This window comes from Tauraco erythrolophus, chromosome Z, assembly GCF_009769465.1.
Source record: "Tauraco erythrolophus isolate bTauEry1 chromosome Z, bTauEry1.pri, whole genome shotgun sequence".
Taxonomy (NCBI): Eukaryota; Metazoa; Chordata; class Aves; order Musophagiformes; family Musophagidae; genus Tauraco; species Tauraco erythrolophus.
The window spans coordinates 43,967,562-43,994,174 of NC_141496.1; the positions used below are offsets into that span (position 1 = coordinate 43,967,562).

The 26,613-nt window shown below is 43.2% G+C and overlaps 1 protein-coding gene across 1 annotated transcript in view; it reads left to right on the forward strand.

Annotated features, from left to right (window-relative positions):
- Positions 1–26,613, forward strand: part of LOC104379980 (paralemmin-1) — a 94,909-nt gene that overhangs the window by 21,113 nt on the left and 47,183 nt on the right. Inside the window, exon 3 of the mRNA XM_086629852.1 lies at positions 1,520–1,650. Within this exon, the coding sequence (XP_086485978.1) occupies positions 1,520–1,650 (131 nt within the window). The remainder of the gene's footprint in view (positions 1–1,519; positions 1,651–26,613) is intronic.

Here is a 26,613-nt window from a genome sequence, read left to right on the forward strand (position 1 = left end):
TAAACCCATGTACAAGTCCTCTGGTGCACAGCACAGTTGAAGTCAGTGAAAGCTGGAGTCATTTGTAAAGTCTAATTCGCTTGTGCATGTTGTATTGCTTTCTGCCTGCTGCCTTATTAAAATCTCATTGCCTGATGTCAAATAGGCCATGGAGTGACAAGAATAGTTTGTACATAGATACTATGCCTATATATACACTCAAAAACTAACAAGTAAGCCTTGTCTGTCATGTCAAAAATCTTTCTATTTTGGGCTGAGCTTGAAGCCTGCTTTTGGTGGTGTTTTTCCTCTATACATAGTTTGCACAAATCAGGTTCCATTCCGGCAATGAACATGCCTTTGAAAAGACTGATATGCATGTTTTGGCAGCCTCTGAAATCCAATTTCTTTGAACTCATGATTTCCTTATTAGCTCCTCTTTGCTGGAGAGGATACAGGCTCTTACAGCTGGTTCCTAGCACCAGCATTGCCCATCACTTTGCAAATTCAGAACCAAGGTTCCCCTTTTCTGGTCAGTGCAAGGGGTTGGTTCAGTGACTTCCTTGGCTGACCATTTTTTCCACCAGCTCCATTTCCGTCTTGCCAAAGTCCTGTGTGGCTTTGGGATCCTGGTGTTCCTTTTGATGGGTGCTTGTCCTGTCTGCCAACTGATCTGCTGCATCCCGCTGGCAGGATTTGGGCCAAACAGGACGTACAGGCTGACGTGCTTTTTAAAGGATTGCTTGCAACCTGTGCGTGTCCACTGGTGAACTCCCCTGGCTGAAGTTCAGCTGGATTAGATAGAGGCCAGGTGAGGCTGTAGCCATGTTTTCGGTGTAGAAAACACTGCAAAATTCCCAGAAATTTTTCTCCTGGGTGTAGGCTATTGTTGTTTTCTGCAACTGTGTTGCTGTGCTCTGGGCTACATGGTTTCTGGAAGATTTTTGTTCAAATGTTTTAATTTGTGTTTGGCTAAGAGGTGATGTGTGTGCTTGTGTGAATGTATACATGTGTCTGTCTGTATGCCTGTAAATGTATGGAGACGCATCTGTGTTGTAAATCAAAATGAACATCTTTGATTAATTTAGTAGCAAATTGATTTTATCCTTCATGAAACACATTACATTTAAAGCACACTGCTCCTTTGTTTTTGAACGTTTAAGAAGTTTATGATTTTAGTCCTTCCAGTACATGCCTTATCATTCACGAGAGAGCCACACTTTTGTTCGAAGATTTTAGTTCTTGCAGGACGGGCTAATCTGAGTGATTTAAACTCTTGTTTTTATTAGGATCTAAAAATAACTTCATATTAAGGCATTGATGGTAAATAAAGTGTATACTGTAAATCTGACGCTCCTAAATCTGGAAGACCTGACATCTGGATAAACAGCTGATGGATGGCCTGAAATCGACTGTCTAAAGCAATGATCAGAAATTCAGTGAGGGCAAGTTAATATTCAGAAGCAGAGGCAGCTCCTTCTCAATCTTCAGATGGGTTTTTTCAGTTTATTCCTAAGGTTTGGGTTTTTTCACCTTACAGTCAAAAGCTCTTCGGGAAAAATGGCTGCTACAGGGAATTCCTGCTGGCTCCGCAGAAGAGGAAGAAGCCAGAAGGAGGCAGTCAGAAGAGGATGAGCTGAAGGTGAAAAAGCTGGAAGAAAACATACACAGGTAGGGCCTGTTTCCCTTTGCTTTGCCTAAGAACAATCACTCCTATTAAGGCTAGAGACCTTCCTTGCCCTCCCATCTCTGTCAGCAGCTGATAGCAGCAGGCACACATACAGCCAAATGTGCCCAGAATTTGTCTCCCAGATGTCCATGGTTTGTGAGGTAGAGTCATCGTTGTATCTTTATGTTTAATGAACTTTGATGGACTTCTCTCATGAGGGAGCTAAAAAGAAGGCTGAGGTCCCACTTCAGATGCACATGTATGACTCGGTCAACACTCAAGAGATTCTCCATTGCTTTACACCTCCTAGCCAAAAGAATTTCAAAGAGAGGCAGCACTCTTTTGCACTCACTTTTCACTTGGTGCAAATGACTTTTCAAAATGCAACAGCAGATGCCACTAGCAGATCAGGTATCTACTTCTTTCAGAAGCAAGGTTTGGGCATTAGAATTATTTCCTTTTATCAGTTTCCCATTGCATTCTGAGTTGATGTTTGTCCTGTTTTTTGTGTTTTCCTTTGTTTGCTGCAAACAATGGGCTCTAAAGCTCGTAAGGAAAATGCTTTTATCCCTCACAGAACAAATTCCAGAGCTACTTCATCTGCCATTTAGGCTACATGAATTCAGAGTTTTTTCAGCTGGCAGAAAATTGGCAAGAGTTGGTCAAATTTGACACCACAGCTTTTACAAATGTGTCAGCTGAGGCATATAAGTGACAGAAAAAAAGGCAATAGGACTGACAGTCCAAGGGTTGAGGTATTAGCCTGGCATCTGGTGAACTCAGTTTGCCTTATGCCAGGTTTCTTGTGAAATTTCTTGGAGAAATCACTGAGAGTGTTTCTTTGGGGATATACACAAGCAGACCAACCCTCAGCTTGGACAACACAAAATGGCTTCTATGTGGAAGTAATAGATTAGCATGAATGTAAGAGTTGTCTCATACTACTGGTCTCTGTCTTGTAATTCCTGTTAATTAAAACTGATCTGAGAATGTGTATTTTTCTTTTACATCTGTGGTAGCATAAGGCAAGAAAGCTTTTCTTAAAAGATTTCATTTGCTACCTGATGATTTACTCTATAATTTAATGCAATAGATGGGAAGAATACATAGACTGAACTTCAGAAATATGTACTGTAATCCATATTTCATCTAGTGTTGAATGCTGCAAGGCTCTAAGTGCTCTGACCCCATCCAGCAAAACACATCAGCATGTGCTTAGTTTTAGCTATGTGAGTACCACCACTGAAGGTAATGAAACCTGCTTTGCTTAGTTAGTTCCAAGTGTAGGATGGAAGTCTGTGTAAAACCTTTGCCCCTGTGGTTTGGGTTTTTTTTTTTTGTTCCTTAACTCTAGTCATGAAAAAAAGTCTTTGAATATTTGAAAGTAACAGAGCTCTCTTTTGCTGTGACCACCTATCTGTCGAATGACAGGTCAGCTGCTTGCTCCTCAGTCAAAAGGACATTTGTTTGACAACCTTGCTAGCATGCTTGACCTCCCTGTTATCTTTCTAAAGGAACTCCAAAGACAGTAAAAAAGTGTTTTATTTTAAATGAAAAGATATCACACCTGAACTGTAGAGATAAGATAGTAGAGGTTGGAGTCATTAGTCTAGTTATAATTTACATCCCTGACAATGTGACGCATCCAGAGCCCATCAAGAGAGGTGTCCTGATTTTAACCCCAGCTGGCAACTAAGCCCCACTCAGCTGCTCACTCACTCCCCACTGATGGGATGGGGGCGAAAATGGAAAGAGTAAAAGTGAGAAAACTCATGGGTTGAGATAAAGACAGTTTAAAGGTAAAGCAAAAGCTGTGCACACAAGCAAAGGAAAACATGGATTTCCTTCACTACTTCCCATCGGCAGACAGGTGTTCAGACATCTTCAGGAAAGCAGGGCTCCATCACATGTAACGGTGACTTGAGAAGACCAACGCCATCACTGCAAACATCCCCCCCTTCCTTCTTCCCCAGCTGTATATGCTGAGCATGACATCATATGGTGCGGAACATCCCTTTGGCCAGTTTGGGTCAGCTGTCCTGGCTGTGTCCCCTCCCAGCTTCTTGTAGAGAGGAAGCTGGGAGAGCAGGGGCAGTATAAGAAGCTGGAAAAGTCCTTGTCTTAGTGTAAGCATTGCTTGGCAACAACTAAAAGATCAGTGTGTTATCAGCATCATTCTCAGCATAAATCCAAAACGCAGCCTTGTACTAGCTACTATGAAGAAAATTAACTCTATCCCAGCCAAAACCAGCACAATAGGCTGAGAAGGTAAAGGGCTGTAGAAGGGCTAAGAAGAACAGAGATGTCAAGCACGTTATCTGGAGGAGTGAGGTAGAATTAACTCATCCTGAAAGGATTTTTTTGCTGCTTGTGCACCACATTTCCCCTCTGCATCCCCAGAAGAGAATCAAAGGGCAGTATTATGTGGGCACTGTTCACATGTTCATGTTTGCAGAGGCCCAAGGGTCCTTTGGAAGTCCTCTATGCACTACCCAATGGGACCACTATGAAACAGCCCAAACCTTCTCAATGGATGCGTCAAAGGACAGATTAACCTAGTTCAACAGGAGGATAGAAAACTACTGCAAGACCAGCCATAGAGTTCATGCCAGGGGACTGTATGGCCACCGTGCCATGGATCTTGCACATTCATTAGAGTCAGACTGCATCATATACACAAGCACAGAGCAGCTGCAGAATGAAGACATTTGTGAAAGAGTCTTCTGGCACATGTGCTGAGTTTGCCCTCATTGGAAAATATGCGAAGTGGTTTATATTTTCTCTAGGAGTGGGGTGAGGCTTACTCATGAAGGCTAATGTCCAAGCTCTGCTGGAAGCATGCACCTGTGCCCCTGCTTTAACAAGAGGGAACATGCAGTTATCCCCTCCTCTTGCAGCAGAACATCCCGTTGTCATCTTAGGGATTATCATTTCTTCTGCTTACACTGACGCACCTAGGAAGGTCCCTTTCTTGTACCTCTGAGTTTACTACATGAACAGCCATGGCACAGGAGAAATATCTGTCTTTACTTGCAGGCCAGGTGTAAACAGTAGATCTCTCAAGCTGAGTGATCTATGACACTTTGAACAGAAAACTGAAGGAGATGGTGTTGGAGACCAGACTAAGGTTCATAAATGAGAATGTGGGCTCGTGTAGGTCTGTGCTGTCCAGAAGAGGCAAGTATCTCTTTCTTAGGGAAACAGTAGGATTAGATATGGGTTTGTAGGTGGTTCTGAAGGCTTTGCACATAACACAAATGCTTCAGTTGAGTATTGTTTTTTCTGATTCAGTTTTAAGTGACTTTCCCACTAAAATCAGACGTTTTGCAAGATGTACACATGCTTGTAGTGTTTATTCTTAAGCTAGTGTAACCAGTTCTCCTTTGTGTGGGAGGTGTTTATTTTCAGCTGGGGCAGCAAAAATGCATGAGTGTACAGACTGCTGTTTATTTATTAGACTTCCATGTTATCATGACAGGAGAAATCACATACTTCAGCTTGTAGCTTGCAAGGATATGTGCATATGAGTAAACCTAGACATGAGTAAGTGTAATGATATAATGAGATCCTTTGTCTGCGAAAGCATTTGGAAGAAGGATACTTACATTAGTCAGCATTTCTGTACACTTCATGTCAAGTGACTGAAAAAATATCTGCATCAAAAAAACAGAAATAAAGCAGAACAGTCCATAGTGAAGAATGCAATACAAATAATTCAATACTATCGTGCAGTTCTGCTGATGATTACCAACACGTGGACGCAGAAGTACAAGATGTACATACAAGTTGAAAAAACAGGGAATGGAAGATTCAGACAAGATGCAGGCATGTGAATGGTGCAGCAGTGGATTACAGACAGAATGATCTTTTGATAGTAGGGATTAGTTTAATATGCTTAGCGATTTTGAAACATATGAACACTAGAAACTGTCCGCATATTCAAGAATGCAACGTGGAAATAGAAGAATAAGCAGAGTTGAAGCAAGATTGTTCCTGGCCTTCCAGCATTCCTGCTTGCCTAACTTGGGTTTTCAGAACAAGACTTATGCTGTCCCATGTAAAAATCCTTGTATTGTGTCTTGCATTTCTTTAGAAAAGTGGTTGGTCCGGTGGTCTTAACAGGAAGATTGGACCCCTTAGTCAACATTCATCGAGTCTTAAGTGGGCTGGAAATCTGTCAGTAGAGATAAGGATGGAAAGGCATTGCTGTGTTACTGAATGTTTGAAACCCGGCTTCAACATCAGTGGTACCATTGTATCAATGGCAGAGTGGAGCCAAGCATGGATTTAGGATATCTGTCGGCACAAACTGTCCTGAGTCATAGAGAAGTTTTAAAGCTAGTTTACCTAAAGGTCTTGGGTTAGCGTTAGAGGAAAGCAGCCATTCCTGAGTTTCCTTTATGTTGTTACACACTGAGAAAGTGATCTCCTGTTTTCTGCAGCTACCTTAGATTTGGGGTAAATGATACCAGAGGAGTAAAAAATGAATGAAAAGCATTTCCCTTCCCTTAAGCCTGTTCTCCAGATCATAGACCCAAAACATGCTGTTTGGGAGAGCGTTGGTACAGATGCCCAGTGAACTTCCGCAGCCATGTTTCTGATAGTGTGTTGTAGGTGAAACAAGCACTGGAATGTGTTGCATGCCTCCCATGGTTATTTTTACCGCATGACAGTCTGTTATTTTGCAGCAGTGAATGGAAAGTTGGCATTCGACATCTGGGTATTAACAGGCAGCGTTCACAGAGCAGAGCAGCCCACCCACAGCCTGCTGTTTCTTCACAGCGTTTGAAAGGCTCTCAAAATTATTTTGGTTTACAAGATTGCATTATAGTACGTGCTGGTGGCCTATGTTTACTACAAAAGGTGAAGAGTTTTCCTTGCACTGAGGCTTTCGTGTAGCGTGTCAACATGAAATACTCTATGACAACGTATCTCCCTACTTGGTGATGGACATTGGCATGAGACACTAGGGCTGGACTTGTTGTGGTTCTGGAAAAAAGAAACCCACTGAGCTAAACCTGAAGTAAAGTGGCACATCCCTTCAGTAATCAACAGCACATCTGTTCACATTGGATGTGGAGGTACCCATCAATCGCAGGAAAGATCATTGCTCTAGCAGAACAGCCTTTTTGGACATGTGGACTAGGCAGACAACTTAGAGCAGTGAACGCTCGATCCCCCAGAAGCACACATGAGAAACACTAGTGTCACTCTGGCACTGTGGCAGCTCTTGGGGGTGAAGCGATGCAGGATGATAGCCAAGGTATACGTGTATCCCTTGTTCTTTACTCAGGGCTACTCAACTGTCATCATTTCCAGCTCCTAACATTTGCAAAAGCCCATTGGGCTTGTGGGGTGCTTCACCCTCATGCATGATGGTGGTGAGCTGCAACTGTGTCACCTCTAGGAGAAGGCTTTTCCATCATGATACGGCGTAGAGGGAGAGTCCCTGTGTTAATGGTGGCAGGGGCAGGTCTGTGCTTTGGACCATAGGTCATGAGCTCTTCCCTGGGACAAGCACATGTCTTTGCTGGTTGCTGTTGTCTTGCTGATGTGGGCAGGTGGCAAATACATGTGAAAACTCACTCCCTCCTGATAGCACCCATCTCATAGCGCTGCTGTTCTTCTATACTTACAAAACCTTGGAAAGTATTTTAAAGAGGTGTTGAACTGAAAGGTGCCTGTGAAAGGGACTGCAAGACAAGCAGAGCTTCCATCCAGGAAAAGTACTTAACCTGATGGACCGAAAGAGATGCTGAATGTAAGCTTACACAAGAGAGATGACCAGTGAGGGAGGAGGAGAGATGACACCACTTCTCTCAAGCAAAGAGGTTCCTTGGTTGTGTGAGGATGTGTGTCTCTGTCGTTCTGCTATGCTTAACCTATGTCTGCTTGCCAGGTATTAGAAAGAATCATAGAATCATAGAATGGTTAGGGTTGGAAGAGACCTTAAAGATCATCTAGTTCCAATCCCCCTGCCATGGGCAGGGACACCTTCCACTACACCAGGTTAAGGTTAAATCCTTTTGTAGAAAGTCCGTCTCCAGCTTTCTTTAGGCCCCCTTTAGGTACTGGAAGGCTGCTAGAGGGTCTCCTTGGTGTCTTCTCTAAAGAAAGTAATGTACCTAATGTAGATAGAAGCACATCCAAAATGGTGTAAAACTTCTCCAAAGCTGGCAAAATTTTGCTCTTCTTCCATTAGTGCAGTTGAATCTTTCCACGTAAATGCTCAGATTTGAGTACTGTCAGAAAGGCTGAATTAGGCCCTGAGAAGAAAACCCTCACCACGCTGATTTGATATGCAGAAAATAAAATCTCATTAATGCACTATCTTATTAACAGACTACAAGTGCTTCACATCTCTCTAATGTTAGATGGGGTCTACACTAAAGTGTCTTCTCATTGCAGAGTCCTACAAATACAGACTTGTGGTTCAGCTGAGCATTTTCTCTCCTCAGGTGGTCCATTCTTTCATTTCTTTCTGATGCCAACATTTGTTTCCTGCTTCTTCTTCCCAGGATAAAAACTTATCATGTCTCAGACTGAGAACTCTGGCTATAATTCAGTCTCTCTTGGGACTGTCACTAATAGCTTTTGCATGACAGAGGAAGAGAGATCACGTAAGACAGATGTGAGTGCACTTCTTCAAAAGAAGGACATCAGATGTCAGAACCAGCTGCTCAGACCTCCGCTAGAGAACACACTGCAAGCCAGGACCAGAGGTGCCATAAACTTCTCCTTAGTAAGGTCTCATTGACTTCCTTTCAGTCTTAGCCTCCAGAGAGACATGAACAGTTGCTGAAGCTTGTGCTAGTGCAGAGAATGGTGTCTCTTCCAAGAGCATGGTCCACATGAGCGTGAAATGTTTTGCAGCTTCCACATTGATGGCAGCTGGGGAAAATTATCAGGAACATTGCTTATTCAGCATTTTTGGGTTTCACCTAGCATTCCAGACACAGCTGTAGACAGGCCCTTGATCTGCCTCTGCATGCTGCCCATATGACCAGTTGCGTTGGGTGAGAGCTCTAAGAGTGAAATAGCAAAAAATGTCTCCTTGTAGCCCAGCAGTCTCTCCAAATTCTGCTCGCCTTATGAGAGAAGATCAAGCTTTCTGCACAGGAGCAGCTGTTTGTCCCCAAGCCCTCTGTTGGTTCTCCTCCAAGATTGGTGAATATCAGATCTCATCTACTGCAGCTGCACAGATTCCAGTTTTGGTAGCTCCTCAGGACTGTGGTTTCCAAGACAGCACACCCTTCGCCTCCCATAAAGCTTTTTCTGGGGTACATTTCCTATGTGATACATTTCTTAGGAAGACAGAGACCAAAACAAAACCAGGCAAAAAGCCTCAACAACAGGAAATCTCAGCTTTCCAAAGGAACCTGCTCTGCAGTGTGATTAGAGAATACCTCAGGACTTGCAGGATGATTTCAGAAAAGCAATGAGTTAAGAGTTGCTGGGTGGCAATGGGTTTGAGGTTTTTACGTATGGTATAACATATTCAAATGTAGCACTTAAAAAAAAAAAAAACAAACTTAAAAACACAGCTTAGTACCTCAGTTCTGAAACTCAACCCATACTTAAAATAGCAGAATGACATGCCAGTGCTTTAACAGTTGCCTAAATGGTGTTCTGGGTTTAGGAGCAGCAATCTCGGGATCTTCCACAACTCCTTGGCATTGCTAGCTTGTAATTATTTAATGATGCCTATGTATCTTATAAAATGGGCAAAAGAATTGACTCTTCAATTTGAGCTCAGACTCCCTCCACTCCAGCTATTTCTGCTCTCCTCAAATATGTGTAGGAGATACAGAACTTGATAAAGACATCCATTTGCCTAATTTGGGAGCAAGATACAGAAGAATTTCCAAAGCCCTGTCTCTACATATCAAGAAATTTCCAACTCAAGTGCTTCTGACACTTCATCCATGTCAGCATGCTATAGATAAGAGACATGTTCCTCAAGAAGGAAGGGACACATAGGCTTATATTCAGCTCTGGACAGAGGCAGGTTTTCAAGGACACCTTTTTTAGGCAAACTAACACATTGTAAAGTAGCATCAGTTTGTAAATGTATTAAAACCCTTAATACAGTAGATCACATGCTACAGTCACTTGCAAAAGGGGCAGTTAACATCTCTAGGCCAGATTCAGCAAGAAAAGTGCCATCTCAATCATTGCAGCCTTTCAATAACATGGACCTTCTGCACAAGGCTGCGTTTCTGTTGCCATAATAGATGAGACTCAGTGACAGATTATTAAGTGCAAAACTTCAGAGCCTCCTTGGCTTTAACATTTCAAAGCTAAAAAAATCCACACGACTCTCTGTGTGATGCTGTTTGCAAGATGGAGACAACTCTTCATAACTCATGTATTTATCATACATGTTGAATCACCATACTCCCTCTGTGTGCAAAGCCATCTAAGATCTTCACACTTCTTTTAAGCCTAGTGGAAATGACGGGTTTCCTGAAGCAGTAAACTGTGTTATAGCATAAAGAATAGGAATTTTGACTTTGTTACATCTGAATTAAATATTAATCATGGGCCAAATGGGATTGTTGCCTGGAGTAAAATAAAAAGGACTAGTTTCCGTTCCTTTCCTTGTTATGCTTGTCTTTGCTGGAGTTGGCTGGTTGGTTGGCTTTCTCTGTACGCCAGCCCTACGACAGGTCGGTCCTGGCGAAACAGGTCCTTCCACACAGTTAATCCATATAGCACTTGGTGGATGGAAAAAACAAAATTGTGGAAATTCTGTAACAGAAATACATGTTTGTGTGGAGGTTGACATACACCTGCACAATTTTGAAAGAGATGACAAACTTTGAGTGTATTTACAAAGACAAGGCACAGGGTTAGACAACAGCCTCGGTCGATTTTATTGTATTGGTGCTTTACAGTGATTATTTACTCTGTATTCACCTTAAATCAGAGGACTTTCCTCTTCCCTGCCAAACGTCTCTTTATGTGCTGTGTCTGGCAAGGCTAGAACATGCAGCATATGCATACGCTCACACACGTGTGCCCGCAGAGCCAGGGAAGACATCGCTGCAGTTCTGGTCCTTGGTAGCTCCCTTCTCCCTAAGGCTCGGGTTTGCCCTGTATAACTGCGGGAGTGTAAATAAGAGCTTCATCTCCTTTAGCCCCCATGCAGTCAGTGAGGAAAGAGCATCACCTTCATGGCCTGTGTAAGCCCATCTCCCTCCCTTGAGTATACGTGCCTCAGTTAAGTGTCTCAAGTGCAACGAGTGGCGTTTAAGCCTTAACATTACTTCTTGCACGAAAATCCTCCACCAGGCCTCTGGGCGCTACTGTGATGCAAATAGTCATTAATAACCATTAATTATCTATCTGGTGCATCACGGGTTTGTTAGCCCAGGCCCTGCCCTATCATTCTGGCTAGCAGTCAGCACATCATACGTATTTCTGCAGAGCTAGGCTGGCTCTGAGCAGGTGGAGGTAGAATTATCGGCGGAGCGAGGTGCAGTGTCTGGAGCCACCCAGTGGGCACTGCAAGGCTTAGCCTCTTTTTGGAAAAATCTGCAGTCTGAAAAGCACGTCACCTTCCCTGTAGGGTTTTTAAAATGCTGCAGTGCGTGAATTCTAAGGCAAAAAAAATGATGCAAATCCCAGCTGGTGGTCCATAGAAGGGAAAGAAGGACTGGATGTGCAATCAGGAATCCTGATTGATAAGAAAGAGACAGTTGTAATGGATTTTATTGAGAAGTTCAGGTTGAATAACAAAGAAAAGTCCCAAGGAGGCCTGCTCAGGAACAGAGAAGTCTGCTGGCACATATATCACAGTCTCACTACAGAAAAGCAAATGGATAGTAACAGGGAACCTCGGTGTATTGGAAAAATGCTTGTAGCCGTCCAAGAATATAACGCATGAATGTGATGGTCTAATCAACAACGAAGGACATGCGGAGCACTCAGATCAGCATGTTACAAATGTAAAACATGCTCGTAGTTATGTACAAATATAGGCTTTGAAGGATGAAGTGATATATGACCCTATAGTGTAAGACACTGAGAAATCAGGTCCCAGTGCCAGATTGCTATAAGAACTCAACCTAGAAAACTGACTTGGTATGACAGATGTGCAGAGGGGCAGCGAAACAGATGGGAAAGAGACAGGGAGCAATAAGTGGAGACAGTGGGAGAAATTAAACAACGAATACACATGGTCTAAAACCATTTCAAAGTCAGACTTGCATGACATCTGCTGTGAGCTGTTGTTGCCACACGTGAAAAAGGACTCCACAGAGATGTCAAGAGTAGGGGGAAAAAAAGAAAAAGATGTTTTGCAAAACCAACGATGTAAAAGATGCGTTGACAGCCGCATAAAGCAGTGTTTTGCCACAGATTCCTACATAATCAACACCCAGAGCTGCAGTTAGGACTCCTGAGCAAACAGCGTGTTGCAAAGTTTGGTCAGCACGGTCAAGCAATTGGAGTGGCTTATGACCTTAAAATGCCATTACTGGCTTACAAATACTTGTAGTGGGAGGTAAAATCCAATTTGCAAGGCATTGGAGTCAGACTTGGACAATGCTTCTCCTTAGAAGTCCTTCAGCCGATGAAGGCTACCTGATATACAAGGAGTGATAGCTATGAGATGGTGGAAGAGAGCTGTATACTGAAATGAGTCCAGCTGGATACTACCTGTGTAAAAGAACCTGTGGACAGGGTTTGATACACCCTAGGTATCAGAGGCATAGTCTGCTGGGGCTTGAACAGGGATCTGCTCTCTCTTCTCTGTAGCTATCAGTCTGTGTCAGGACAGATTCACCTCAGTATGGCCGAAAGTTCTAGAAAGATAAATAAGGTAAAAAAAAAAAGGCACTTGCTGAGGAAAAGATGCTCTGAAGAGCATGAAGCTAATTCTGAATAACGGGATCACTGGTGAGTTAGAAATTTCAAAAAGCTGTAAAAACATGTTTTGGATTGTAACCAGTCTAGAAGACCTGGCAGAACAATACCATGCTCATGCTGTCCCATGCCCAGGAAAATGCATTTAGTCCTTCATGTGAAAGATTGTTAAATTATGCCTACTCTGTACTAGAACACTTTTACTAATGCAGTTACACAGGGAAAGCATCCCTTTGTAGATTCATTTTTTTACCCACAAAAAGTATGGACACTTAAATGTAATGAGTTCTGCAGGCAGAGGTTATTGTAGCCCTATATAACCACCTCTTTACTGGAAAACATACTGAAATAAAAAGTGTTTAAAAATAATCTACCCTTTAGGCAACAACATCACGTCAGAAGGATCGTCTGAAGTCAGTAACAGCAGAGACACACAGAGACCAGGTCTTTGCATCCTGCGTTCCTCTAGACAGTGTAAGTGGTGCAGAGCATTCCCCCGGGAACTTCCTCAAGGGGAGAAACCAGCCATGACAAGGTGAATCATAGAATCATTAAGGTTGGAAAGGACCTCTAAGATCATCAAATCCACCCACCAACCCAATACCACCATGCCCACTAAACCATGTCCCGAAGTGCTACATCTATGTGTTTTTTGAACACTTCCAGGCGTGGTGACTCCACCACTTCCCTGGGCAACCTGTTCCAATGTTTGACCACTCTTTCAGTAAAGAAATTTTTCCTAATATCTAGTCTAAACCTCCCCTGGAGCAACTCGAGGCCATTGCCTCTCATCCTATCGCTAGTTACCTGGGAGGAGACCAACACTGACCTTGCTACAGCTTCAAGCCCAGGATCATCCCTGGGTTAAACTCTCTAACACACATTTCTTGCATGACTTGGAGCAAGACACTTCAACAAGATTCTTCCACATCTCCTGTTCCAGTGTTCTTTGGGTAATTATCGTTCCCACGCTTTTAGCGTCATGAGAGCTGAGCTCTTTGGTACAGGAATTGTTTCTCCCCGTATGACAGGAACCTCACTAGTGTCACTTAGATATCCTGAACGAATTTTCATTCTTCAGAATTCTTCACTTTCTTCTCTCATTTTGCAGTGGCAAGACAAGTAAGAAGTAGATGCTTATTAACACAAATGGTCCATGCTTCTAGAGAAAGCAGGAAAGAACAGCCTTTCACGGAACCAAGTGATTCACGCTGTGACTGGACTTGCACTTTTTGATCAGACTGTAATTCTGGCTCTTGGTTGCCACATCATTCTTATAGAATCATAGAATCATGGAACGGTTTGGGTTGGAAGGACCTTAAAGATCATCTAGTTCCAACTCCCCTGCCCCAGGAAGGGACACGATCCACTACATCAAGTTGCTCAAAGCCTCATCCAACCTGCCCTTGAACACCTCCAAGAATGGGGCATCCACAACTTCTCTGGGCAACCTGTTCCAGTATTTCAACACCCTCATCATAAAAAATTTCGTGATTTGAAAATAGAACAGCAACATAATGTTAGGGTGGTGTGTGCAAGTTGTGGTGTGAAACTTATGCTTTAACTCTCTAATATGCAAAAGACAGTGACAGGCAAGGTTAAAATGTTCAGCAGCATCTACTGGGTGTAGGCCCTGGTGCAAAATCCTTCAGTGGGCTCTGAATCTGTGTGCTGATTGCACTGCAGCTGTAGCAGGATGGAGCAGCTTTGTAAATACTCCAGTGGTTGACTGTGTGCTCTCGTGGCTACTGGTGGTGCCTCAGCCAGCTCAGGTACTGTGACACTATGCTGTTCACCACTGAGGCTTTTATGTTGCCGCATGATTACATTAAAATTCAGCCCCAGCAATTGTGGTAGTTTCCACTCATCTATAGGTAGCTGGTGCAGCACAGGCAGAAGCTGGGGCATGGTCTACCTAGCCATCTAGCTTGAGCTGGTGTCTGAGCCGCTGCAGCCTCACCCATATCAGTGCTCCAACAGTGCAAGCCATGGTTGGTTAGGGCACATTCATCCGTGCTAAGATCATACTTCTGGTGGTGCTGAAGACATGGCTTGAGGTGCCTCAGGCCCATGGAGTGACACTGCTACATAATTAAATGGGTAGCTTTTGTTGATAATTCCTGGGGGTGTTTTATTTTTTAAATCAGCTGTCAAAATCCAGTTCCCAAATGATTCATTCATCTCTTTAATGTGCTGGCGTTTTTCTTATCCATGTCCATTAACCACTGGGCTTGTTTTATTCATGTCTGAAAGAGCTTCTTTTAGTCATTTGTGTGAAGAAGAAAAATCTGCAACCTACTAAGTCTGCAGTACTTTTGGACAGCGTTACTGAAAATGGCAAATGCATTTGATGCTTTTCCATGCAAACAGATGACATCAATTTTTGTGCCTTCTTTTTCTCCTGCTGTCATTCTCTGTATGCAGTGATCCAGGAATCCTGGATCCTCGCTGGATCTTTAGGTGGAGTCCATCACCCCACCAGGTGCCGTCCATCACCCCACCAGATGCCATGCACAGTGATACATATTCTTTGCTTCAGAGACTTTATAATGTAAGTCAGTGAAGCAAGCAATCACTAGGAAAGGAAGTGGGGACCGAAAGCGTGGACTAGAGCCTGGGTTTTCCAAGCTGGAGTGATCCATCATGTAGATAATGAAGTCTGTAACCAACTGGTAGAATCAAGTCACAGCATAGACCTTTAACACGAGAAGAAATGCACGTTCTCTGCGAACAGATACCAGAGAGAGAAGGCAATTCCAGCACAGATCCTGTCATCCCTGGTAGCCCAGGGAAAATGCCCTAAATGATGGAGTTACAGCTGAATTATTTAAAGGATGTTTCATTTGTAAGAGGCCTGTTTGGCAAACATGAGCTTGCCTACAGTGTCTTCCCTGCACAAAATGTGAATAAAGAAATATTCCCAGTAAACATGGGTTACTGGTGATAGGTAAGATTTGAGTGTGTACGTGTGGGAGAGTCTGTAACACTCTAGTCAAAGAAGTGGCCAGAGAACACAACTTTTGATTAAGTCTTGGAGTGCTAAGTCTTAAATGACGGGTTTTCAATTCAGTTTTATTTTTGTGCACATTGTTTTTTTAATGTGTTTAGAAAATTGGAAATATAGTTTCCTTGTATGAGTCCCTCTTTAGCCCCCTTTCTGCACTTTAAATTTAAGGGTACTTAAATTTAAATTCAGGGCAGTGAATTTTATGCAAGCGATCCTCACAAGAATCCATGTTACAATCAGGAAATAGTCTGGCAGCCTGGTGTGCAGTTGTTTTTCTTTAGGTCCATCAGGTAAAGGGACAGTCACAGAATCACAGCATCACAGAATGTTAGGGATTGGAAGGGACCTCAAAGGATCACCTAGGCCAGTCCCCCTTCCTGAGCAGGACTACCTAGATTAGATCACACAAGAACGCGTCCAGGCGGGTTTTGAACATCTCCAGAGAAGGAGACTCCACAACCTCTCTGGGCAGCCTGTTCCAGTGTTCTGTTACCCTTACCGTGAAGAAGTTCTTCCTCATGTTTAAGTGGAACCTCCTATGCTCCAGCTTATATCCATTTCCCCTTCTCCTATCCTTGGATGCCACTGAGAAGAGCCTGGCTCCATCCTCATGACAGTCACCCTTTACATATATATAAACATTAGTGAGGTCCCCCCTCAGTCTCCTCTTCTCTGAGTCCCCAGCTCCCTCAGCCTTTCCTCATAAGGTAGATGCTCCACACCCTTAATCATCTTTGTGGCCCTGCGCTGGACTCTCTCAAGCAGTTCCTTGTCCTTCTTGAACTGAGGGGCTCAGAACTGGACACAATATTCCAGATGCGGCCTCACCAGGGCAGAGTAGAGGGGGAGGAGAACCTCTCTCCACCTACTAACCACACCCCTTCTAATACACCCCAGGATGCCATTGGCCTTCTTGGCCACAAGGGCACATTGCTGGCTCATGGTCATCCTGCTGTCCACCAGGACCCCCAGGTCCCCTTCCTCTGTGCTGTTCCCCAACAGTTCAGTCCCCAACTTGTACTGGTACATGGGGTTGTTCTTACCCAAATGCAAGACTCTACAGTTGCCCTTGTTGTATTTCATTAAATTTCTCCCTGTCCAACTCTCCAGCCTGTCCAGGTCTCTCTGAATGGCAGCACAGCCTTCAGGTGTGTCAGCCACTCCTCCCAGTTTAGTGTCATAACAAGCCAGGTAAGGTTTGCTAAGACTTTGATTAGAAGCTAAACATCTTCGTTCCAAAACAATAGAGAGCGAAAATCAAATGCTAGTAAGGCACAGCAAAAACCTAAGGTTTTTTTTTGACTTGTCTGATAATCTCTGAGCTCTGTGACTTGACACACCTGGAAAGGAATCAGAAAGGCAGAAGTGGTGGTATGTCACCAGCAGAACTGTGCTTGTAAGCTTCATCTTGCTGGCAGCATCCTGGTTGGGAAACCAGAGAATCCAAATGCCATTCCAGATGGGTCACACGGGGCCAGCCTGCAAGGACCAGATCAAGCCTACTATTCACGGGTTAGTCCCAGGAGCTTAAGATATCGCTCCTGACCCAGCGGGACATGGTTCAGATCTGTTACACTGGCATTCCAGTTTTGATGCCATAGGCTTTTCAGCTAAGACAATAAATAAATAGAAAAAGAGCCATCATAACAGCATTCCGACTTTAAGAAAGGTTGTAGCAGGAGAAAACAATGGAGCTGCCACAGGCTTTGCACGTGTATCATATTTATGTCCCAAAATATGCAATAGGAATGCTTCATGCCTTTGAGCCCATACCCTTTTGGGCTTGCTTTCTAGGGAAGGTCACAGTGTCCAGGAGCGGGGTCCGGCATAAGGCAGCTGCAGGGTTTTCCTGTGCCAAGAACATGGTGATCCTCAGCTCTGTTGTCTTCTTGTGCAATAACTGGACTTTCACTTAGGCATGACCTAAAGTAGTTTGCCATGTGCAAAAGGCTGTAAGTACCCACCAAGTCAGATGTAACTTGTTACGTTGCATGTATGACACTGAAAGTCCAGTTTTAAGGCTGCGGGTAACATTAAGTAGTCTTCCAGGCAGGCAGCAGTGGCCCACACTTCCTTGTATCATGTCTTAGAGAAGTAATTTCAGGAGCAGCCGCCCTACAGACAAAAAAGCCATGTAATTCTCTGCTCTTTGCTACTTAACATCAGCTTAACAAATGGAGAGCAGCAATCACAGTGAAACTATGTCACAGAAAAGCCATCCTGTTTTCCTGTTGAGGCTATCAAGGCAAGTCTTTCATGGTTGTGTAGCCTCAATTGTCAGGTAAAGAGTCCAGCCTGGTCTGGACAGCAGTCTCTGAAAATGGTATGAATTTTAGGGAACAATGGATTGAAAACAGGTTCCAGTAACAGAAGTCTGCTTCACACCGGAGTTTAAAGAACTAGTTTTTTCTTAATGAACTATTTTTTTCTTAGTGTTGGTAGTACATCGTTTTTACCCAGTGAACTTCGATTATCAGGGATTGGTGTAGTCAAAAATGATACCATCTAAGGCAATGCAAAACCTCAGGTGTAACAGTGAGCACTGCTGTGTTACCACTAGTTTGTTAAATATTTTCATTTAAAACTCATAGAGCACAAACAGAAAACTTTATCAAACCCCTACAGATCAGACCAAAGGCTTGAAATATCATGTGAAAGCTAAAAAAAAATCATTGTTGCAGCAGATGCAAGAGAGAAAGATCGTCAGAACTAAACTCGATTGGAGAAATGCCCTTCCCTTCATCCGCACCTCAGCTTTTCCCTCCCTTAGGACTGGGAATGTAATAGCTGACAAATGCTTTGGTATCCGCAAGCAATAAGCAACATACATGAGAGCCGCATCCTGACATCCTGGCTCATAGTGCTCAAGTCTACCAGGGATCCCAGGGCCAAACAAGTTACTTACCTGTGGTGTAGGTTGCTACACATCACTTTTTTGAAGACTGCTGTTGCACAAGATTTTGTAGGCAGTCATTTCACTCATCAAACAATTCAAAGAAGAAAGGAACAGAATAGCCACGCTTTCTCCCTTTCGAATGTGAGCAGAGGACAGAAAAGTGCACTGTGGTTCTCGGGTAGTGAAAACACCAGCTTAAATACGGCGTGTGACAAATGAAGACATTTAATGAACATGATGGCTCTTACAGGAGGCTCCTTGGTGCCCACACTTGTGTTTCTGCAGGCCGCTGCAAGCACCAGACCTCCCTTGGGCACCAGGTCTGCTGTATGTGGCACAGGAGCACTGTTGGATTTTCCCAATTAAATCACAAACTTCCTTGCTTCAGTGAGGCTGTTCTAGACTTGCCTGGTTTGCAAACGAGATAATACAGCTTTTCTTTTGGAAGATGACCAGATCAACAATGTCCTTATACAGGAATGGACGTGAAACAAAACACCTGAGGCAATGTATTTGATACCACTTCTTTATTTCCAGCACTTATTTTGTCATCTGTAGTGTCTGCAGGGAGTGACTGCAAAATTACCTACCCTGAAAATGTCTTTTTTCTCATTAAGAGCAGGGGTATTTAATCCTTTCACAACTTCATTAAGTGGCTTGTCTTAACACTGCATCAGTACAGACTGCAAAGATCACACTGGCATCTTGAATAATATGAGGAATGTATTGATATTTTTCCATCCTAGCAGCCCCTGCTGAGCCACCTCATCTCCCAAAGGAGAAGACATTTGAAAAACCTGATGCAATGACCCAGCATTTCTGAAAGGTGATTCTTTCTTCATAAGTCTTTGCTTTTCACATTGCTGAGCTGAAAAGGATTCAGTGTGATAAAAAAAAAGAAATATTGATAGCTCATGTCACATTAGGAAAGAGGTAGATTGTGTTTAGTAATCTCTGGCTAAACTGCTTGTTGTTGTTTTAGATATATATTTGTAGCCTAAATGACTATGCATGTCACAGCTGGAAATCGTTTGTAAGTGGGCTTTTTACTCCTTTTTGTAAGTACAAATGACCTTATTTCAAAGAACAATCATTAAGGAAGTGACATATACTGTGGAGATCTGAGGTTTTTCATTCAAGTGTGCTTTGAAATATGTGAAAATTCTTACGAGTTGGCATAAAAATTCTGTAAAGAGATTCTCAGAAGCTGTAGTAGCCAGTAATATACCAATTTTACCCCTAGGTATTCAGAGCAAATTAACCCTTACACAAATCTATGTTGGGTTAATCTGATTTTTTGGTAAGGGCAGCTTTTTCTGATAGTAGCTAGACCATAAAACAGGACATGGAACATCTTGGTTTTACCTAAATTTCCTGGTTTGTGATTTACTGGTGAAAAGTTCATGCTGTTGTACCTACTGAGAACAATCTGTAGAGCTGAATATTGCAGAAGGAATTATTATTTTCATCTGAACACGTGTATTTTGGACATGATCCAGTCTTATGTAATTCTTTCAAGGATTTTCTTTCCTTCAGAAGAAAGTGTCTTTCAAACAAAAAATAGTGGTTTGTGTCTACCGTGGGAGGAATGCTAGCTGGGAAATAGCCCAGAGTGTACGGAGCACCCCAGGGTTGCTGAATCATGTTTTTTGTGAGACTGTGCTGAGGGAGGTTGCATAACGAGGGGTTCAAAAATTTCATTTTCTCCATCTTTTCCCGGAGAACAAGAGTCCAGTTTTGCTGGATGAAAATTTACCTTTAGTAAAGAACTGAGAAACCTTTGCAGGCAGAGAAGACAGCTTACCAAGGAGAACCAAGGTGAAGTAATAAAGCATCGCCTTCAAAATCACCAAAAGTGCTCCGGCAGCTCCCATTGATGCTTTTTGTATAAGTAGGTGCTCTGTAGTGGTCAGCTGTACTACTGCTTTTCAGGGCCAGGCTGATTTCATGCAGTGCATGTCTGAAATATAGCCTAAGGAGCATGCACTGGTTATTCATTAGGAGATAAAATATTCATTGTCCCTCCTCTCTCTCCGTCAGCCAGGACGTATGAGAGCAAGGGGAAGGAACAGAGAGACATTCCGTTTTTGCTGCAGTTGGATGGATTTAGCTTCTTGTTGGTAGGATGAATCATAGGGATTTATAGCTTAGGGCTATTAAAGTTGCCCGGTCTTTAACAGCTCCCACAGCTTTCTCGCTCTTAATGGCAGTTCATACCATCTTTTCCCCTTCTGCCAAGCCTCTAGTTTCTCTTTTATTGCATTGTTATATTTTTAAGGGTTTGAGAGATTCTTCAACATTTCAATTCAAAGGGCTTTTGGGAAACAGCTGTTTTTGTCAGAATTCTCTCTTCTCACATCCCAGCAAGGTGTCCTGCCTTACAGGCAGCCTTGAAGACAGGCAGCTAAATCTGTAGGCAGCATTCGGGTTCCCACTTTCCTCTTTTGCCCCCAAAACCCCTTATATCTCTGAACAGTGATGCAGCGTGGCTCCACGGCAAAACCCTCCACACCTCTCACCTCTCCACACCTTTGGGTGGTGTGGTCCTCCCTGTCCCCCTGTCCTCCCCTGCCCCTTCTCCCCAGGGCTGCAGGCAGGGATGCTCTCACCCTCTCCAGCAAAACAGGCGCTAGGGACTGCAAGAAGGTTTTCCAGGCTTTCACATTGGCCTCTCTGCCTCCTTTCATCCCAGGGATCCCAAAGCAGGGGATTTGCAAACCCGTGCCTGTGAGTTTTACTCGGCAGCATTGCGGACCCTTGTGTCTGCTGGCTGGGCTGCCTGTGCTCACTGAGCAGGGACCGCAACAGCCTTCAGCCATTGCCCAGCCTGAATCAGCGTGGCTGGAGAGGGCTGGACCACACAGACTGATCCTATTAATCCAGAAAAAGTGGTTCACAGGTGGTATGGGGGTGATTCTTTAATTCCAGAAGGAATCAAGAGATGTCAAAATTACACCTTCTGTTTCAGTACAGGTTTCTTCTCTGAGTCTTCCTACTTCTGCTCCCCGCTTCCCTCTTTATCCTCATTATCCTGCAAGGGACACAAATTTTAATTAAGTAGGAGGGTAGATTTGCAGAAGAGAGGGAAAGTCTTTGTTCTTTGTGTCTGGAATTGATTAACATTCTTGTAGCTTTGCTGTTTGCTTATCTAAAAAGACACCGTGGTTTGACTGAGGGAAGAATAGCTTTTGCATTTTAATTTTCTCTTAACCAAAAGCTTCTAAGATACCCTAATTATACTGGAAAATATTCTGGAACTCATTCACCATCCTCAAATTCATCTAACTAGTAACATCCCCTGACAGGTCAAGTAAAAGAAACACAGCAAGAGGAAGTCATTAAAAAACCTTGCTTATTTAAAAAAAAAAAAGTCGTAATCATCTTAACCTCACCTTGCACAGGGAAGTAAATCTTTGAAGCATGAGCTTATATCTTTTTAGCTAACTCGTGCAGAAAGAGGAGTTCACAAACTGTCACCAGAGTGATTAGTCCATGGCACGGCCCCCCCAAGACAGAAAGGTTAGAGAACCTCTAGGATGACGGTGAAATTGCAAAGTCTGTGACTTACAAATGGAAAAGCAAACTAAAAAGAATGGGTTTTGGGCAGACAGATTTCAGTAAACTCAAGAGAATTCATAACTGAAAGCTTTGATGGATAGAGGAGTTATATAGGGTGAATGATCATAAAAGCACAAACTGGCCCAGAGGAAAGGTAAGAGGTATAGTAAGAGACTCACTGTACTAAATCATTGGCTTTTCCTTGGCTTTAGGCAAAGAAGAAAGTGCACAGAAAATGGAAAATTGTTCATATTACTAAGCATAACTTGGATAGAGTTGGAAAAGTGTGTGAGGACAAAAACCAAAAAGGCAGAGGCATAATGTGTCCTGTACTGCAATAGGAAATGATTCTGTGGCAGCGTTACTGGTAGAGAGAAAGCAAAGGAAAATGTTTATCTCCTGTTCCACAGAGAGAATGAGACAGTAGATGACACTGAGATAAGAGCCTTTTTTTGTGCTTCAGTCTTCACTGGAAAGGTGTGTTGCAATCACATGGCAAATGCAGTTACACAAGATATATAGGCAGAGTAGAATCGGGAAAAACAAGTTGGACAGTACTGAGACAAATCAAATTGATTTCAGATCATCTGAGCATGGTGAGATCCATCTCCAAACTGCAGAAGTGCTTGAAGCAGTCTCTGATCCTTTTCCCTTTGAGATCTGGAAAAGGGCTGTCCACAGGAAGAGCGAATGCCATGCTTAACTTCACCAAGGAGACAGGGAAAAGAGGAGTTAGGGAATACCTGCCAAACTTCAATCCTTACAGAAGTACTTGTGGTTGTCTAGAAGGATACGTAGTGAATTATAAACAACCTGAATTTATCAAATAAGACCTGTCAAGATACACAAGCTTCCTTGACAGGCAGCTAGCAGACCTTATAGATCTGGGTTGGTTGAGGATGCCGTTTATCTTGACGGGAAGGAGACTTTCCATACTTTTGTAATCAAGCAGTAGAAATATGATTTGGACAAAACTTCTATAAGGCAAATACAATAATGGCAAGAAACTATTCAGTCGAAATGGAAGGAAGAAGTTTTGACGGACTCTGTGCTGGGTCTGAGACCATTTAATCTTCTCATTAACACCTTAGGTGATAAGAAGGTATATGAGTAGAGGATCTATTTGTTAAGCTTGAAGTCAACATCCAACCTGGGGGCACACAGTGAAGAAAAATGTGATGATTACAAATCATAGATGGTCTTAAAAACGCAATGAAACAAGTGCAAAATTTTACCTTTAGGCAGGCATAACCAACTGTGCAGACAGGGTGGGCTGTGGCTGTCAGCCCAGTTCTCTCAAAAGCATGTGGGAATTAGAGTGATTAAGAAGCTGGATGTGAGTCAAGGATTTTGTGCTGTAAAGACACGTTGGTATGTAGGTAATGGGACATAAAAGAAGCCTCCTCTGCTGATCATTAATAAGGCCTCAGCTGGATTAACGTGTAGTTGGAGTGCTGCACTGGAAGTACGATGCGGACTGCCAAAAAATCAGGAGGAGAAAACGGGAGTGGTTGGGGTACATGGTCTACGAGGAAAGACTGCTCAGTCTAATGCAGAGAGTAGGTCTGCAAATATTTAATCAGTCGTTGTAAGGGAAAGAGAGAACATGTTCTTTGTGTTCACGGTAGACAGGACAACTACTGAGATTAAGTATTGGCAATGAAAGTTCATTAGGGAGATCCTTCCAATGATCAGGATAGGCGAGGCCATTGAGTCTCTATCATTTTGGGTCTCTGAGACAAGGTCAGAGAAACAGTCATCAGAAGCAGTGCTAGTTCAGCCATCACAGCCTGCTGTCAAAGACCCCGTCTCCTGAGCCGCTGGGGCTCAGCACTTGCATCCAGTCCCCTCCCAGGCTTTGCTCCCTGTTTCTCATCACAAAGATTCACAATTTGCAAGAGAAAACTAACTAACTAGGGAAAAGAAGGATGAACAGGGGCATGATAATGTCTGCAACTAGTTTGAAAATAGCTGTACAGGTAAGGCAAATAAATTCCAGAGACAAGAGAAGTTGGATTAAAATGCCAGAAGACCAGACCTTTGAAAAAAAAAGTCAAGAACTTATCCCCTAAACCTTTTCCAAGAGTGAGCACAGTGAAGCAATGAAGTAGATTGTCAGTTGCCACATGGGGATCTTCGCTCCTAGACAATTTTAGGAAGTGGCTTGACCGGGTTTTGTTGAGATATTTCATATGAGGGAGACAGCTGCACTGTTTTCCATGTTTCTGCAATTCTCTTGGAGAAGGGAAGTGCTAAAAGTATATGTCAATAAACAAGAGAAGTGAGAGCAGGAACTGCTTTTAACCAGAGCAAATGGCAGGCTGTGAAACCCAAACCAGGAAATTAAAAATGTAGGGACAGGGGAACTCAATTTTTTTCCGTTATAAACAATCAGCTTATTGCACTTGTTGACTCATCACAGTGGCATATTCTGCAAAATTCAAGGCAGGGTCTCCAGGGTTTTACAGAGTAAATCAGTGTTTAGGGAAGAGTGTTGGCTCTTACAGAGTAGGACAAAGCCAATTTCTTGCGTTGCAGGTAAGGAAGAAACTTTCCTAACTTTCCTGCGTGCAAGTCAACCCTGAATTTTTGATACATCTCCATGAAATATCTGGAAACAGCCACTGGCAGGCACAGAACTGGATGGATTTACCAGTGCGAATCAGGCTGCCAGCTCCGCGCGCAACTGCTTGAAATCATGATGGAGTTTTCTTTCCATTCTCCCTCTGCTCAGTAGCTGGCAAAATATTTCTGTGTTGGGGTCACTCGTTTCAAAGTTCTTATTTGAAGACGTAAAGAAATCTGCTGGTTTGCATTCAGAGTTCCAGTTTTGCTCTCCAAATAATTTTACATTGTTTCATTAGACTGAAACAGACCCTGGATTTTCATCCTTTGTCATTAGAGTCAGAAGAGACATCTGTGAAGAGGAACGGAAGGCATAAATTTTAGACTTTGTAGACCTAGAGGACAGGACAATGAAAAGCTGAAGCTATAAATTAAATTGTAGCAAAAAGTGATGACCTGAATGGGTCAAAAATTAAAATTACCATCTTGCAGAAAATTCCAAAACTTTGAAATTTCACCTTGTCTCAAATACAGGTGAAAAATAAGTTTATCAAAAATGTTATGGAAGAGGAATTAATATTGTTTGTTTGACCTCCTGGAAACATTTATCATTTAAAGGCTGAAACATTGTCAACATTGCCACTCTAACACTTTCATCTGTTCATAGTTTAAATGGCAATGTAAAAATCAGATGCTTCTGCTTCATGGAAACAAAATATTGAGATAATCTCCTGTTAGATTATCATGAAATGGATACATTCCCTCAAATGTTTTACATTTAATTAAGTCAGTGTTTTCCAAAGGAATAGTACTTCTTAGGGAAACCATCAACCATATGCCATCATGTTCTAATGTCCTTTAACCCCACAAATGTCAAAATGGTATATACTTCTAAACAAAGACAGAAGAATGATCTGTGGTCAGGCAGATACAAAGCCATTTCCAGAGTGAAACAAAACAAGTGCTTAATACTGCGCACAAACACTGCATAATTGTTTAAGAGCTGTTTATCACATTCTATCTGCAAGGAGAATTAAACAGATATATTTTCTGTCATAGCAGTTGCTCCATACAAATGGATCTTACGAGTATTGTACTTCCCTTAGGTAGTTCGTTACATCTCTTCATTTCATACCTTCCACATTTCTGCTGAGAAATGCCAAGGGCGTTTTCCAGTCTCTGCTGTTGATACAGCACCTTAAACATCCAAGGCAACACGGAACTCGTTGAGCCGCCTTCTTAACCTATATGATCTCACTAATCTTGTCACAGGCAAATTGCCGTTCCCTTCCTTCATCCTGCTTTGCTGCTGTCACAGCGGCCGCCCCGCCACACGCTGCTAGGACCGACTCCGGTGTGCTTGGCGCTGTACATGCACAGTGCCAGGCAGTCCTGCCCCAGTGCCTCTGTTGTTGGTGTGGACAGGATGGGCACCCCATGGAAAGGGACCCAGGAGAGGTCAGTGCTGGAGCCAGGAGGGGAGCCAAGCCCTCTGCCTGCTGCTGCTGGTCCCTCCGGCTAGGGACTGTAGTGCTTCTGAGCTGGTCTGTTCCCTCTCCTTTAGCAATAGAGTAGCTGTGATTGATCCCAACTTGCAGCATGGAGGATGTGGAAATGCCTTCTCTGCTCCTCTTCCTTATGCCCCTTAGTCATCTCCTCACTAAGCTGCCTCTTCCAGGTCCCAAAACATATTTGGCATTTCTGACTTTGTGCTGCGATAGCACTGTGGTCTCCAGCAGCGCTGCTGGGGACAGCTCAGCAGCCATTCGAGTACGGCAGGTCTTCCTCTCTCCAGAGAAGTCTTCTTCAGGCTTGTGTTCTGTAATGACTTCAGAAAGTCAAGGGAGGTGATTCTGCCCATCCAGTCTGCTCTCGTGAGACCCCACCTACAGTACTGCATTCAGCTCTGAGGTCCCCAACATATGGAGGACATGGACCTGTTGGAGTAGGTCCAGAGGAGGGCCACAAAGATAATCCAAGGGCTGGAGCACCTATTCTATGAAGACAGGCTGAAAGAGTTGAGGTTGTTCAGCCTGCAGAAGAGTAGGGTTTGGGAAGACCTTCTAGCAG